The 18,394-nt window shown below is 33.4% G+C and overlaps 2 protein-coding genes across 4 annotated transcripts in view; one reads left to right on the top strand and one right to left on the bottom strand.

Moving 5' to 3' along the window:
- wech (tripartite motif containing 71 protein wech) overlaps window positions 1–18,394 on the bottom strand; it is a 155,422-nt gene that overhangs the window by 89,458 nt on the left and 47,570 nt on the right. The window lies entirely within an intron of this gene.
- sona (sol narae) overlaps window positions 1–18,394 on the top strand; it is a 90,632-nt gene that overhangs the window by 26,238 nt on the left and 46,000 nt on the right. For all 3 annotated transcript variants that reach the window (XM_076412932.1, XM_076412930.1, XM_076412931.1), the window contains exon 3: window positions 12,464–12,527. In XM_076412932.1, the coding sequence (XP_076269047.1) occupies window positions 12,464–12,527 (64 nt within the window). The remainder of the gene's footprint in view (window positions 1–12,463; window positions 12,528–18,394) is intronic.

Below are 18,394 nucleotides of genomic sequence, written 5' to 3'. Positions count from 1 at the left end.
GCCAATAGGACAATTGTGGAATATTATAACATTATAACCATAACATAATAACATATATAACATTATAATATTATAAACTTTCGATGAAAAATTTCAAAAAACCAACACTGGATATTATTATGAATAGTTTTAAGCAACGCATAAAAATTAAAATTATATTTTTATGTTGACAGTTTAGCCAGACAGAGGGAATTCATAGTAAACAATACCATTGATTTTTACGCCTTACTATACTTTGACCACAATAGTAAATACTTATTTATACAGAGCATTATATTCGGAAAAATATTTTCCAAGTTATCTATAATTCAAAGCAGATTTTTTAGCAACAACAATAACATTAGTTTCTTGTTAAATGGACGTATTTACTACTTATTTATACGAAGTTTTATATCCGGAGATATATTTTCCATGTTATGTGTAATTCAAAACACATTTTTTTAACAATAACAATAACATTATCTTATTGTTAAATGGAATTTCGATGACTAGTTTTGTGATATTAAAAACAACAATGCCATACTGATAAACAACATAAAAAACAATCCGAAACGAACATCTCTCCCATTTCGTATTCTAAAACTATACGGATAACTTAAAAATTCGAATACAATCGATTTCGCAAGAGCCGCGTCTAATACACTTTCGTTTTGTCACCATTTTCACTCCAGATATTTGAAGAATCGTCATGAATGATGTATTATTGGAGCCGTGACGTCATAGCATCTGCCGGCAATGTCTTTTTTTACAGATTTACAGGAAATAGACAGAATAATATGAAGACCGTGCAATATAATAGGGCAATTGAAAAGTCCCCAGCCTGACACATAGATGGCGCTACTAGAATTAAATCTGATAGAAATTAAAATATGTTTTTTAAGTTAGCCCTATCCCTCAAAAGATGCGTGTATAAATTTGACTACTGTCGGATCATTAGTTTGTGAATTATAGCATTTTTAGTGAAGCAACCATTGTTATTGTGAAAAAAATGGATATAAAGGAATTTCGCGTGTTGATAAAATATTGCTTTCTGATGGGAAAAATACGGTTGAAGCAAAAACTTGGCTTGATGCCGAGTTTCCGGACACTGTACCAGGAAAATCAACCATCAAGAATTGGCATGCTAAGTTTAGACGTGGTGAAATGAACACCGAAGACGGTGGAGCGCAGTGGACGCCCAAACGAAGTTGTTACCGATGAAAACAATGAAAAATCCACAAAGTTATAGATAGCAACAGATAGTCATCTGAGTGGATTGCATACGATGAACCCGCTCGAAAGCCTGGGAAAACGCGATTAGTCGGCTGACAAGGTTATGGCATCTGTATTTTGGGATGCGCATGGAATAATTTTCATTGACTAGCTTGAGAAAAGAAGGACCACCAACATCTTTTTCGTCGAATGAAGAGGTGATCACCGACACTGAGAACTATTTTGAAGCAAAGGACAAATCGTACTACAAAAATGGTATTGAAAAGTTGGAAGGTCGCTATAATCACTGTATCACCACTGAAGGGAATTATGTTGAATAAAAAAAACTAATTTTTGACTTTTCAATAGACCTATTAGTGTTACAATGTGAGGCATATGTATTGATCATTGAGCTCTCACATGTTATTTGGCGTTTCCTAATCGACAGTATCTACGGTATTGACAGCATACGCAAAACATGGTAAAATATCACCGGCGAAAAGGAATAGTGGTTGAAATACAGGAAAGTTAACTGGCAAAGACCAGGCAACATAACTATATAACTACCCCAGCAAAAGTGACAGTAGCACTCAATAGTCACCTGAGTAATAATGTTTGGATAAAAACAGAACAGCAGAAGCTCCACAAAATTGGCATTCATGGAAGGGCGGCGGTTGCGAAAGCCTTTATAACGGAAACTAACGTTAAGCTGCGAAAGAAGTAGTTCAAAGATCATAGAACCTGAACACTTGATGATTGGAAGATGGTATGATCAATTATTTAGAACCATAGAAGAGATGAAGTTCTCACTATGCCATATTCCAAGATGATAATGAGATTGAGACAGCCAAAAAGGTTCAGTCTTGGTTTGAGGAACATCAAAAGACTGAGAGATAGATCGGGGAGGATCACTGAAACAATTGGTTTTGATACAGCATCATGTTGGAAACCATTTTGCTATGAATTGCACCTGTTTTAAAAGCAAATGATGGCCCAGCGCTTGATCAATAAACAAATATCGTGCATATGTCAGGCGTTCGTCATTTCGATTTAACACGAAAACGCCACTAACCTCACATGAACCGTATACGATATTAAGATAGAGTTGCTAATTTTGACCTTTCCGGCGAGATCTAACATTCACCGGGATCCGATACACCTGGGGACCCCGTGTCGTAAAGCGACCACCTCGATATTCGACATTGGAGATAATTAAAAGTGTCCAAAAATAACTTTTCCTCGACCGAAAGCGATTATTTCAACCCACTCAGAGCCGTAATTAGTCGCGTCGCTTAGTCAAAATTACAAATTAACGTTTCCCATTCATATGCATTAAGATATTTTTCCAAAAATAGAGAAATAAACAATCTCAACGTTATGGTAATTTGGTCGAATGTCGATACTGGTCAGTGGTATTTGGACCTTCTTATTTTTCTCGACGTATATATTATTTCGAATGAAGATGAATACATTTTTGAAGCATTATTAATTGAAATTGAATCATAAATGATTGTTATTCATGGTTTGTTATTGTGGTAATAAATATGATCTTTTATTTTTATCAATTCCAATATAATTTGTAAATTTGAATTTGCAATAGTAGATTTAAAGACATTCTGATGAGATTATTCATTCAACGTCTTCATTGTCGGTATTTTTTTATCGATAACCAGAAGAACCTTTAAAAACTGGTCTCAAAATATGTTTGGTAAGCTCATATCCCAATAATTTACACATATTTATACATAAAACAATAGTTTTCACCAACAGTTTGAAATTCTTCTTGAGTTTTATTAAATACTCTGAAAAAATATGTCAAAAGCTCATGTTTGAAGAGAATTAAACACGACTGAAATCAATTTAGTTGATGAAACCCTGAAAGAGCAAATAGTAGTTTTCTATCAAAGATGCAGATTCTTTAGATGCGTACAGCAGATTGAATATGTACAAAGAACAAGTTTCTCAGCGGTAACAAAGGAAGAATACTTTGGTCAAGTACCTGCAATCACAGTTTCTCGTCATAATTCATGAAACATGTTTTTAATCAAAAGGAGAATGAAAAAAGGTCCCAAAAAGATTATGACGAGCTCGTATTTCAAGAAAATCTATAAAATTGAAAACACGTTAAATTTTATTTGTGATTTCATTGTTTCAATATATGCTGAGCAGTAAAAGAGCAAGTTTTACGGCGGTTTTTATACGAAAACAATGAGACGACACATTGGTCAAAAACCTCCATCTTCAGACACAATATTTGTCACCAATAACTTGAAGTCTCGCCATTTTTCACCAACAATCACGGGCACATTAATAAAAAGTTGTTTTGATGTTTAATATTTATTTTTCGAAAAATTTCTTCGGTCCTGGACCTACCTGCCTCGCTAATTTCCATTTTCGATCAGATCCCTCGTTATTTTTCATATTCTCTTGTCGAGATTTCCCCGCAGAGTCGTTATTCAAATGAACCGAAGGAAAAAAAATACGCAACAACATAAACTTAATTATAAACAGTTTGTTTTCTTAATTTATACGACGACAATTAGTAAACAACGTTCAGTTTTAAAAGTATAATCGTGTTTACATTGGTGGAATACATAGTTCTCGATGACGCTTCGTCAAATTAATTTGAAACGATTGTTGGTACACGGAAAAACTGTTTTAATGAAACTGGCGACCGGGCAATTAAGTTTACGCCCAGCATAAATCGATCGAGTCGTTACACGGTAGCAGAAAGAAAAAGAGCAACAACAATCACCGAGACCAGCTGACGAAGTAGGAAGCTGAAATGTGTTAAGAGTTCCTTTTCTGTTTCTACCGATTGGAAATGTCAAAGCATGGCAAATCAAGGTTCTTCACGTGAAGAGATAACTTTTACACACATATCATGTTATTTTTAAGGGGTTTTACTATATTCGTAGAGTAAAAAATTAATCTTTTTTTTGGGATTTTTTTCTTCAAAACTATTGGATGAATTTAAGTGAAATTGATGATGATTTGATGGGTATTACGAAGATAAAGAAAATGTCCAGCTATATTCCTGGATGTATCCCAAGGCTTCAACAAGATTTGGTATGTGGGACGTATCCATAAACTTTAGAAAATGTTCCCAAAGCAAAACATTCAATTATATCTTTTAATCAGATATATTTTACATTAAATATGTTCAGTACAATCTTAATTTACAATTAATACGTTATTGCATCAATATACAATTAATACGTTATTGCATCAATATACAAGTATACAAATATGTATGTATCAAAAAAAATTAAAATAAAATTAAACTATGAAAATTAAAGTTACAACACTTATATACTATAAAAGTTGATGTGGTTTGGTTCGCTTCAACGTCCAGTTTTCCTGCGTGTTGTCCAGTAGCTGTATTGGTACCGCGTTGCTGTAATTTAGTAACCTTATTTCACGCTTTAAGACGAAATCTTGGATAACTTGGTTGGACTAGTAGTTGTTTTGGTGTTTTTTTGATGCAACCCCATATTTGCAACCTACAGGTTCAAATTGGCTGTATGATTGACTGATAAACCAACCTCTTTGATCTCAAACCAAGTTCTTCCCTTTTCAAGGTAGTCAATGAAAATTATTCCATGTGCATCCCAAAATACAGACGCCATAACCTCGCCAGCCGACTGTTGTGTTTTTCCATGCATTGAAGCGGGTTCATCATGTGCAGTCCACTTGGATTGGACTTCGGAGTGAAATGATGGAGCCATGTTTCATCCATTGTCACATACCGACGAAAAAACTCGGGTTTATTACGCTTGATCATCTTCAAACACTGCTCCGAATCATCAACTCGTAGTTGTTTTTGGTCAAAAGTGAGCTTGCATGGCATCCACTTTGCACAGCTTTCTCATACTCAAATATTCGTGAATGATATGATGTACACGTTCAGTTGATATTTTTAGAGTGTCTGCTATTTCATTCAATTTCAATTTACGGTCATTCAAAACCATTTTGTGGATTTTTTAAATGTTTTCGTCGGTAACAACCTCTATTGGGCGTCCATTGCGTTCACCGTCTTCGGGGCTCATTTCACCACGTCGAAACTTAGCATACAAATCCTTGATGGTTGATTTTCCTGGGACAATGTCCGGAAACTCAGCATCAAGCCAAGTTTTGCTTTAACTGTATTTTTTTCCTTCAAAAAGCAATATTTTATGAACACGCGAAATTCCTTTTCATCAATTTTTGTTACAATAACAAAAATGGTTTCATTCAAAATGCTATAATTCACGAACTAATGATCCGACAGCTGTGAAATTTATACACGCATCTTTCGAGGGCTAACTAAAAAAACATATGGATTTAATTCTAGTAGCGCCATCTATGTGTCAGGCCGGCGACTTTTCAATTGACCTGTTAATGATTGCGACCGGCAATAAGTTCGACATCTTGATGACATGAGTTTAGTTGAGTTATTTCGACTGTCTTGTTTCAATAATCTCGCAGATAAACGTCTCGGGGTTGCCAGATATTCGTTATTGTGTACTAGTTGGCGCTACTGGCACCCCTCCTGCGTTCAACATCTAGGATTATATTTCTGGGTATGTTGTAGACCGTTATTCCACGACGTAAAATTGGACATGCCTCAAGATCATTACAGATTATATGTAGAAGATTTGTCAGGTGTTCATATTATTTTGTCCGTACTCCGTATATAGAAGAACATATATTGGAAGCTGTGCATTTTTTAGAGGTTCTTTATGGATGTTTGTTCTAAGAGCGACGAGAGTCAAAGACGTCTTAACATCGCCATTGTCAATACGGGCGATAAAAGGTAAACAGTGCTCGGTGACCACCAACAATGAACCTCTTGACTTTGAGATGTCGTGCGCGACAGGACTACCTGCAATTTTCGCGAGATCTCGCAGCGAGAGGTGAGGCGGTCAAAAGGATAAATACTCGGCGGCGTTTTCGCCTCTTTCAGGTACGTTTTATCGGGAGGAAAAATCGGAACGTTTGCGTGGCGAGGCGCGCTCCGCCCCGACGATCAATTTGCATTCCTGCGACGGCCGACCGCGGCGGGATTGTCTTTCGACGAGCCGACACATAAATTTCGCTTAACCTTCGAGGCGCATAGATGGAGATGACTCCGGATGGGTGAATGATCATCTCGAAAACAAACACGCGACGGAACGTCCCGTTCTGGACGTGAATCCGCGCGCATTTATTTAAATTTCATTGATACCGAATTCTCCTGCTGCAGAGGATGAACAAAATAATATGAACATCAAACAAATATTGTATATAGTAACACGTCATTGAAAAGTCCCCGGCCTACCATAGTAAAGAACATTTTTTTGGCAATATTAGTTTTTATTTATTGAACATAATTCCCTTCAAGGGTGATACACTAATTATAGCGACCCTCTAACTTTTCGATACCATTTTTGTAGTACGATTTGTCCTTTGCTTCAAAATAGTTCTCAGTGTCGGCGATCACCTCTTCATTCGACGAAATTTTCTTCCCAGCGAGCAGTCTTTTGAGATCTGACAATAGGTAATAGTCGCTGGGGGCTAGATCTGGAGAATACGGTGGATGAGGAAGCAATTCGAAGCCCAATTCATGGATATTTGACACGGTGCATTGTTTTGGTGAAGCAGTACTTTCTATTTCTTCAATAGTCGCTGTTGATGGTCCTTCCTTTTTCAAGGTAGTCAATGAAAATTATTTCGTGCGCGTCCCAAAATACAGACGCCATAACCTTGTTAGCCGATTGTTGCGTTTTCCAGCGCTTTTGAGCGGGTTCATCGAATGCAGTCCACTCGGATAACTATCGATTGGACTTTGGAGTAAAATGATGGAGCCATGTTTCATCCATTATCACATATCGATGCAAAAACCCGGGTTTATTACGCTTGATCATCTTCAAACGTGAGCTCGCGCGGCACCCACTTTGCACAGAGCTTTCTCATACCCAAATATTCGTGAATGATAAGATGTACACGTTCAGCTGATATCTTTAGAGTGTTTGCTATTTCAATCAGTTTAAATTTACGTCATTCAAAATGATTTTGTGAAATTTTTTAATGTTTTCACCGCTGGATATTAAAACAAAATAACATAAGTAAGATTATTTTCAGAACTGTAATAACTTCAGAGCATAAATATACATAATGTTTCTTTACTTTTATGTTATACTCGTAAATATGGAATAATAAATAAAGTAATACATTTGTATATTAAAACAGAGAATATATGAATAAATCAATTTTAAAATATTATATTATATTTGCCTTTAGTATGTGTATTAAAACAATAACGAACAAAATTAGGTAGTTATATTTTACAATTTGGAAATGTATACACAATGTATTTGTAATCATTAAATTAACTACTGAATTTTCAAAATTTAGATCTATAAAGTAAATAATGAAAATAATTGATACAATAATTGATAACAAAATTCCAACAATAAACTTCAAACACCTTATTATTTATAAATGCTTTAAAATGTTTACAAATTTACTGTTAATAATTCGTAATTTCTTTTATTTGTCCTATGTGTTCAACCTATGTAAATTATGTAATTAGTTTCATTTAAATTCCTTCATTTATATATTCATATAGTTTCTATCTTTCATCCATATTTATCACCGAAAATGTATATTGGAAAAACAATAAATATACCAGGCTGACCTTTGTAGATGCTCATTGTTAATTTGCCTTCTATAGCTTTCACTACTCACTAACAACTCACCAACAAATGATAAATTGAAATGTATAAATTGTTAATATTATTTCTGAGATTAATTTCAATTGTTCATGCACAAATTATTGTATGTATTACCTGTGATATTCGGTTAGTGTTTTGTTAAGAAATACTTTTACTAAAGAAATCTGAAATGAGTCAGAAGTTAATGCCACTTAAATTTACAGAAAAATCCCAATAACTTTTAGAACTATCTCTAGTACAACGATATATGTTCCCAAAACCATATCAATTACTATCAGTCCTTAAGCAAAAACAATTTTTCTTAATTGTTTTCTATTCACCAGACATCAAATCAAATCAAAAGCTGATTTTGAAATTGGTTATTGTCGTGTTTGATTGAACATTTTGCCGCGGTAGTTTTACTTTGTGTGGCCGCAATCGTTCTTAATGTTCGTCGGTCTCTGTCAGTCAACTTTGGGTTTCGCCCACTAGTCCTCTTCGTCGATAATGTTTTACCATGATTTGTTTATACCGTCATTACCGTGGATACAGTCGCTTGCAAAACATTAAACATCAGAGAGATCACATATTATCACTATCGCTTGCCTAAAACGTATAAGACACTGAAATATACCTTACGAGATTACAGGTAATTGAGCAATACATATGTTACACGTCAATTTATTTACACGATAGCAATGTTGCCAACATGCAACAAAATGAGTATTGCAGGGTGTCCATAATATTTTATCACCTTTAAAGACTAGTATTAACAAATTCAATATATATATATATATATATATATATATATATATATATATCACTACATATAGTATAAAACAAAGTCGCCTTTTCTGTCCCTATATCCTTATGTGCGTTTAAATCTTTAAAACTACGCAACGGATTTTGATGCGGTTTTTTTCAATAGATAGAGTGATTCAAGAGGAAGGTTTATATGTATAATACATGCATAATATACTAAGGCAACATTGCTAATTTTAGAGGTTTCTAACGTGATGTCGTAAATTAACCTATTTTTTTAGGCTTATTTAGCAATTAGCAAAAACGCTGCCTAACCCTACGAGTTAGATCAAATTAATGTACTACAGTATTGTACACCATAAAAAGGTCTACAAAAAAGTCCGCGATGGTATATGTTTATCTTTTAGGGATAACCCACATTAACCATTTTTATTGTTTACTTTTTACGTGAGAAAATGGCTTATTTACGAAGCTATTTTAAGCAATACGGCATTAATCCTTATCGAATTAAGTACCTTAAATACAGTGTGCAATTAATATAGATCAATATGGTTCCTTACAGCATGTAAATTAAACAAATATTTTCGGAGATATTACAAATTTAAAATTTGCGTTTAAAAATGTGTAATGTAATAAAAATTGTATGAATTTAGATATTCCAAAGATAGCAGGAAATCTTCATAGTAAGTATAGGGGAAGAGGAATTGTTTTACTCCAAATTTAATGCGTGCAGGCCAAGGGCAGTAATGAATGAACCAAAAATACTGGATCGAATTTAATCATGTTTTCATTGAGTGACATAGGCATATATATTTTATGCCCGTGCAAAGTCGGAGCGGGCCACTATGTTTTTATATACAACGTTCATATTTTTTCTGTAGTGTATTTAATTTAGTATCAGCATTGCACCCGTGCGAAGCCGGAGCGGTATATATATATATATATATATATATATATATATATATATATATATATATATATATATATATATATATATATATATATATATACCAAACCAAAAACCAGTCTGATAAATTCAAATTTAAATATTGATGAGTTGTATGGATATTAATATTTTCAATATTACGTATAATTATATGAATTAAATTTGTACCTGTACGTGAGACTACAGTCGAGAGTATCTAGGTTAATACATCCATCACACACTTTAACATATGTAGAAATTCTGTAATACAAGGAATAATTAAATGGACGAGATATATTGGAAGAACTAACAACAGCAACACGGTGGATTGGATTAAGTTATAAATAATAAGAATTACACTAAACATTTAAAATTAAATACTAATTTAAACAGTTTGGTAAAAATATTTATATGGTTTTTTATAATGCTAAAGAAATATATTTAATTTTTTTGAGTATGTATCTCTCAAATGAAAATAAAACTGAATTACTTCAGTTAAAGTTAAGAATACATTTATACATCAAAGAAGTTCGTGTGGTTTGGTTCGTTTTGATCTTCTGATTTCCTGTGCGTTGTCCAGTAGCTGAAATGCTTCCACGTTGCTGTGATTTAGCAACCTTGTTGTTGTTTGTTTTAAGGCACATATCCATTTGATTTCGAGGTCATCGTGCAGATCCTTTCTGGTTACGCAGCAATAAGCATTGGTCGGTCAGTCTAGTTGGTTTGATGTTTTAGTGCAACCCCATATTTACACCCCATAGGTAGTGATAAGCTAATCTCTTTGATTTTAGGTCTTGTTGAGAGTATCTTCCCACTAACCAGTACAATTTCTCGACTTTGAGTCTAATGTGCTCTGCTTTTACCAACGAATACATCTCGAAAGATTTGGAGGTATTAATTTTGAATTTTCCAGTCTCTGGTCTATTTGTAGATCTTGTTCGATGTTACTTGAGCTTTTTCTCCAGCCTTAGGCACAGATACACCTTCTGCCCTGATAACTGTGTCGTCTGCAAATGTTCCAAGTACTGTTTATTTTGAAGGATGAACAAAATAATATGAACATCAAACAAATATTATGTATAGTAACAGGTCATTGAAAAGTCCCCGGCCTACCATAGTAAAGAACATTTTTTTGGCAATATTAGTTTTTATTTATTCAACATAATTCCCTTCAAGGGTGATACACTAATTATAGCGACCCTCCAACTTTTCGATACCACTTTTGTAGTACGATTTGTCCTTTGCTTCAAAATAGGCCTCAGTTTCGTGAATTACCTCTTCATTCGAGGAAATTTTCTTCCCAGCGAGCAGTCTTTTGAGATCTGAGAACAGGTAATAGTCGCTGGGGGCTAGATCTGGAGAATACGGTGGATGAGGAAGCAATTCGAAGCCCAATTCATGGATATTTGACACGGTGCATTGTTTTGGTGAAGCAGCACTTTCTATTTCTTCAATAGTCGCAGTTGATGGTCCTTCCTTTTTCAAGGTAGTCAATGAAAATTATTTCGTGCGCGTCCCAAAATACAGACGCCATAACCTTGTCAGCCGACTGTTGCGTTTTCCAGCGCTTTTGAGCGGGTTCATCGAATGCAGTCCACTCGGATAACTATCGATTGGACTTTGGACTGAAATGATGGAGCCATGTTTCATCCATAAATCACATACCGATGCAAAAACCCGGGTTTATTACGCTTGATCATCTTCAAACACTGCTCCAAATCATCAATTCGTCGTTGTTTTCGGTCAAAAGTGAGCTTGTGCGGAACCCACTTTGCACAGAGCTTTCTCATACCCAAATATTGGTGAATGATATGATGTACACGTTCAGCTGATATCTTTAGAGAGTCTGCTATTTCATTCAGTTTCAATTTACGTCATTCAAAATGATTTTGTGAAATTTTTTAACGCTTTGATCTTCTGATTTCCTGTGCGTTGTCCAGTAGCTGAAATGTTTCCACGTTGCTGTGATTTAGCAACCTTGTTGTTGTTTGTTTTAAGGCACATATCCATTTGATTTCGAGGTCACCATCCTCTCTGGTTACGCAGCGATAAGCATTGGGTCAGTCAAGTTGGTTTGACGTTTTAGTGCAACCCCATATTTACACCCCATAGGTAGTGATAAGCTAATCTCTTTGATTTTAGGTCTTGTTGAGACTATCTTCCCACTAACCAGTACAATTTCTCGACTTTGAGTCTAATCTGCTCTGCTTTTACCAACGAATACATCTCGAAAGATTTGGAGGTATTAATTTTGAATTTTCCAGCCTCTGGTCTATTTGTAGATCTTGTTCGCTGTTACTTGTGCTTCTTCTCCGGCCTTAGGCACAGATACATCTTCCGCCATGATAACTGTGTCGTCTGCAAATGTTCCAAGTTCTCTTTATTTTGTTGTTGGGATTCCAACTACTGTGTCTTTTATTGTTGGATGTCCAAAGACACTAGCCCGTGGAACACCAACCGAAATAGGTTTACGTCTTTAAAACGTCTCTACAATGGAGACTCGAAAGATTTGATTCCAATTTGCTCGTTTTGTAGATGAATCCCAAATGGCGTACTCGGTCCAAAGCTTGTGAGAATATTGCAGGGCAGTATTTCTTTTCTTTGAATGAACGGCTGTTCACGTTGTTACTCATGTGAGTGTACTTGCACGAGGATTAGTGACTTGGAAATTGAAACTGAAAATCTGTTAGTTGTATAAATGTTTTAATACGTGTTAACCAGGTTTTTATCAAAGAAAAATGTAAAAAAGTTGTAGGAAATGATGAGAAATATCTTAGTTTAATAAATAACCAAATTTTTTCTAATCTTTTTCTAGTCTTTTTAAACTGAAAAAATGACCATAATGGTATTATCATAGTTATATTAGTTCTATATCGTTTTTGTTAATGATAACATATATCTTTTGTTGCAGATACATAATGATATGACGGTGGAGGAATTAAGGGCGACGTTCCACGTGGACAGCCATCATTTGGGTGAGTACGACATCGCGGAGGAAGTTGCAAATTCGCGACTATTGCGACTATAAACGGTCAGTTCTAGTTGACGATTTCTCGACCGGGGACCTACTACTAAAACGGTTGTGTCCGTTGATCGAGAACCCGTGAAATTGGCCTCTACCAATCTATCGCGGGTCTGTTGCAAAAGACAATTGTTCGAGAATGCACGGATGACCGGGTACGGTACCACCGATTCTTGACCAATCGCTAAAAGGCGCGTTCCTTTTTTCGACATTCGTTACGACTCTGGGACATGTGATGTAGATTATCTTGTCTTTTCAAAGAGATATATATTTAATTAAGTGTATTATACAATAATATTGCTTGCGCGCTAAGATAAATACATTTTCGTGATATAAGATTATTGAAATCACCATAGAAAATATAATTAATTCAAAAACAAACTTAAGAAGATTGAAGATTAACATTTGCACACTATAAAAGTTCATGTAATTTGGTTTATTTCAATCTCCTGATTTCCTGAGTGTTGTTCAGTAGCACTATTGTCTCCATATTTCTATGATTTAGTAATTTTTGTAATTGTTTTACATAAATGGTAGTAACTGTGCACTCCTTTGTATAACGATTATATAACTCTAATTTTAATTCTTTTATTAAGTTGCAATAGTATTACATCTCCAAAATGCAAACATTAAGAAATTATTTCTTGCATTTCCTGCTTGTTTTGTATCTTCACTTTCTTCTTCTAGTATGTATTCAGATTCTAAAAGCCAAGATGATAAACTTGTCGGTCGCATTAGCAACAATAAGTTACAATAAAAATTAAGTTACAACTTTTTTAAACGACATCAAAGCATCTTGTTTCTTTGTATTCATCGTTACTTCAGTGAAAAAATGTAGAATATATTTCCAAGAGCCATCAAAGTGTTTAAAATTAAATTATTTTATATTTAAAAATAAAATAAACCAATAATTTAATGTAATTCTAGTTCTGATTCAAAAAGACATATTTGTATTCATGAAAATATTAATCGTATATATAAAATCAGGTACTCAAAAAGGTTGCAAAGTTAATTTAGTAAACTTTTTAATGTTTTAAGAATTTTACTTATATCTCAAAAACTAATTAGCGTACATAAATATTGTATTAATGATATTTAGGGTTTTTTTACCACAAGTCATTGGATATGATAATATTCTTTATAATCCTGATTCAAATAGATATAAATTAGTAAAAATCCCAGTACTTGAAGGAGCAAGATGTTTTGAAAAGATAGAGAGGTTATTTTTGCTGGAAAATTGGATACGTTTGAAAGAAATACAGTTAACATATAGTTAAAATTTGTCAAAAAAATGCATCATACTACACAATTTATGATATTTATGTTTTAAAATTAATGAAATATAAATTTAGTAAGTCTACTTGAAGATCAAAAATGCAGAAACATATTTTCCTATTTGTAATTTTTCATATAAATCTGGCAAAAATAATAATACGTTTTTTTTTATAAAGCCATATTAAGGATATAAAAAGCAAATTAATAAAAAATGATACCCAATTATACATATTCAGCAGTTTTTGATAAAAGAAAGACACATGAAAAGAAAACCAAAGAAAGGGAGAAAAGAATAGGGATATCTCTTATCTTAAACCATCTACTGAATTGTTGTTTCTTTATCAACGTATTTTGGCAGCAACATCTACATTCTACCTCTTTTAATAAAATAAAGACCCAGAGAGAGCAAAACGAAACCAACGAGAGATTAAATAACCGCGATGCTGTTGCGCAAGACTCGGTTCTTGCGTACGGGGGACCCAAGACAATGAAAAAACAAACGAGGATAACACGAGGCACAATCGTCGACTTACTGCTTCACTTAACATTTGCACAAGAGGCTCGATTTCATGCAAATGCCGTGACTATTGTCGAACTCGTTGGTCCGTGGTGTGAGGTTCGGCTACGATGGAGCGGGACGAAAAAAAAAACGCGAAGAAGGACGGACGAAAACCGAGGAACAACGTGGCAGAGCTAGAACAACAGAAAAATTCGGTCAAGGAGGAGATATTGCGATCCTTTTAGGTACAGATAGCGATAGGGTCGCTTGTCTTTGTAATATCAATCACGCCTCTTTTCATCATCAATGGTCCACGAACATACCACCCGTAGATGTTATAGCATACTGTGAAAGGTTAAGGATGATGGTCGAGAGAAGAATTTCTGGTCAAATATCGTTAATAATGGAGAATTGTTTTGAAAACATGTTCTTCAAAACCATCTTGAAAAGTACTTTAAACAGCTACATACTTAGACGACGAATAGTGTCTAAATAATTTCCAACGAATAAATCGTTTTGGCTACTTTATCTTTCTATTCATTTTTGCATCTTCAATGAAAGGAAAAGTCTATGATATGTTAGTGGAAACATCAGCATTTGTATAGAATTTAATGCTCAACAAGAAGGCATAATTACATTCTCTGTATATTTGAAATTTCTATAAAATAATAATGAAAATATACGCTCCTTTATAAATAGTTTTGGGTACTTAATTTTGATTTTTTCGTTATAAATATGAAACCATCCGAGATAGGTGTCTAAAATTACCAGTACATATATAAAATCAAATGCTTAATAAGATGGCATGGTTAGTATTGCTGTATGTTTGATAGCTAAAAAAATACAGATTAAATATATTTTTCGGTAGTTACTTATTGAACACAATTTTGCTTGTATCTTAAAAACTATTAGACTTACATGAAAAATAACGTTATTTTCGATTTTATCCTCACAATGTTCATAGAATATGAAAGTCTCGCCTTATTTGGAAGCCAAACATTTTTCAACAATTTTTCCATATATATACTCAGGAAAAGTCGCGATTTTTAGCCATTTTGAAACTTTTTCTTGTAACTCCAGTTTAAACAAAGGTACTTCAATGAAATTATCACTATATATGTGAAATTAGGTGCTTAATAAGATTCCGAGGTCACTTTCTGTGTAATTTGTAATGTTACAAAGATATTGCTAAAATATTGTTTTATCAAAAAATGATTAAAATTACTTTTTTATGAATATCTTAAAAACTATTCGCCCTATGCTGAAAACAATAATCATATTGTTTTTCCCGTCATATTTTTGACCAGAAATGAAAGTTTTAGCCTGTTTCAAGATCTAAACTTTTTTTACAATTTTTCCATATATATACTCAGGAAAAATCGCGATTTTTGGCCATTTTGAAACTTTTTCTTGTAACTCCAGTTTAAACAAAGGTACATTGATGAAATTATCACTATATATGTAAAATTAGCTGCTTAATAAGATTCCGAGGTCAGTTTCTTTGTATTTTGTAGTGTTACAAAGATATTGCTAAAATACTGTTTCATCAAAAACATTATTAAAATGACTTTTTTATGAATATCTTAAAAACTATTCACCCTACACGAAAAATAACGATTTCTATGTTTTTTTCGCCGCTATATTTACCAAATATGGAAATTTTAGTCCATTTGAAGACTTAAAGTTTTTGACCATTTATTTCCTAAAAAGGTGATGAAAAACCTAGTCTTAGCTCGAGATTGAACAAATAGCTCCCAAACAAGCTTTTATATATTTACATATATTTTATATATTTGGTTTCGAATGAAGTCTACAACTGATCCAAACAGTGGTCGGTGAAATCGAGCAAAGTTGCGAAAAGTTCGCCGCTACAACATGACCTTCGACCGAGTCTTGCGCCTTTTCTCATGGGTGGCGCTTTTCAGGTCACTTCCTACGGTGTGTTTTTTTCCTTTCTGTCGCCTGTCATTGTCGTTTCGGTCGGCCGAAGCGCGGGCCTCGATGGCAACGGGTCTCGCTCCACCAGTGTTTGTTTAGGCAACGCAGGATAACAGGCCCACGCAAAAATCCGACAGGAAATTTTGAAAAAAACCGATTATCGACAGACCGAGATCGGTTTCGTCAGACCAACCCGTGGAAATCCTTTTACCGATTGCGATTTTGTTTCTGTCTAATCGAACGAATCGATGTCGCCGGATTTCTTTTTAGAAATTTAATCGAAGATTTGAATTCTTGAAATTTTTATACCTAAATGTGTACATTTAGCTATGCTTTTACCGTTTTTAGATGTTATACAGATTTCAATGCTCAATAAGATAGTGCAAACGCCCTAGAAATTAACGATAAAAATATCAGTTCAGCTATAATTTCGGTTCTATTATTCCTTAAAATCTGCAAAACCTCAGGGTTTCTAAATAAAAATACTAGTATTCATGTAGATTTTAACGTTCAACAAAATGTTATAATAATAATATGAACATAATTAAAATATCTAGAAATTAATGACAAAAATTTTCATCTATTCTCTTATAACTCTGAAAAAAACATGATATGATAATTAAAACAACAATATTTAAGTAGAATTAAATGCTCCATAAGATGGTATAATTATATTATGTGTATAACTGAAAGTTCTAGAAAATAATTATGAAAAAATCTCTTCGGCTATTAAATAATGTTGGTTAATTTTTCTATAACTCTTTTTATAAATCTGGACAAGAGTACGAAAAGTTGGTGAAAATATCAAAGTTTATGTAGAATTTAATGCTTAACAAGATGGTGCAATTATATTTTGGGTACACTTACAACTTTTATAAAATAACAGTAAAAATATTCACTGATCTACAAATAACTTTAGGTAATTAATTTTTATTTTTTGCTTATAAATGCAGAAGTAAAGAAGATAGGTCTCCAAAATTACCAGTACATATATAAAATTAAATGTTTAAAAAGATGGAATGGTTAGTATTGCTGTATGTTTGATAGTTAAAAAAAAATACGGATAAAATGTCTTTTTCGCTAGTTACTTATTAAACACAATTTTGCTTATTTCGTAAAAACTATTAGACTTACATGAAAAATAATGCTATTTTCGATTTTCTCACCACAATATTCATTATATATGAAAGTTTCACCGAATTTGGAAGTCGAAAATTTTTTAACACTTTTTCCATATATATATACTCAGGAAAAATCGCGATTTTTGGCCATTTTGAGACTTTTTCTTGTAACTCCAGTTTAAACAAAGATACATTGATGAAATTATCACTATATATGTAAAATTAGCTGCTTAATAAGATGCCAAGGTCACTTTCATTGTAATTTGTAGTGTTACAAATATATTGCTAAAATACTGTTCTATCAAAAAAATTATTAAAACGGCTTTTTTATGAATATCTTAAAAACTATTCACCCTACCCCAAAAATAATGATTTGTATGTTTTTTTCACTGCATTTTTCGTAAAATGTGACCTTTCCAGTTCATTTGGAGATCAAAAAAATTTACGAATATTTACGACAATAATACTGGGAAAAAAAGCAAAACTAGTCTAGAAAATTAATGAAAACTAACATTAGAGTCATAAAAGATCATTGCACAAGACTATAAATAGAAAAACTCCGATATAATTAGGAAACGAAATGTTCCAACGAACAATCCCTTGAACTACATAGTTCATCGCATTTGTTTTTATTCATTATTGCTGTCATTGCTCAAGTTTTACGGTTTACGCCAATATCGAAAATTAACCGGTTCCATTTTGGTTCGATTAAAGCTTAATTACTTTTAAACGCACTCATACACGGGCACACAATTACAAAGAAACACTAACCAGGTCACCTCAATCACGCATAAATACGTCGAACATTAATTTCTAATCATAGCCACCTTTGATATTTTCCAAATACCAGTTTGGTTTTGGTCTAGTTAAAAATGCATCTAAATCAGCGATCGATTGTTTCTATTTTCGTTGGCAACGGTGACGTATGAGATAAGACTTCACGTTATTAATTGGATTAAAAAAAAAATACAATTACAAGAATATGGG

The sequence above is a fragment of the Rhynchophorus ferrugineus genome, unplaced genomic scaffold (genome assembly GCF_030347505.1).
Source record: "Rhynchophorus ferrugineus isolate W39M unplaced genomic scaffold, kcgeb_rfMv2 rfM8, whole genome shotgun sequence".
NCBI lineage: Eukaryota > Metazoa > Arthropoda > Insecta > Coleoptera > Curculionidae > Rhynchophorus > Rhynchophorus ferrugineus.
This window is presented reverse-complemented; position numbering and strand designations above follow the sequence as displayed.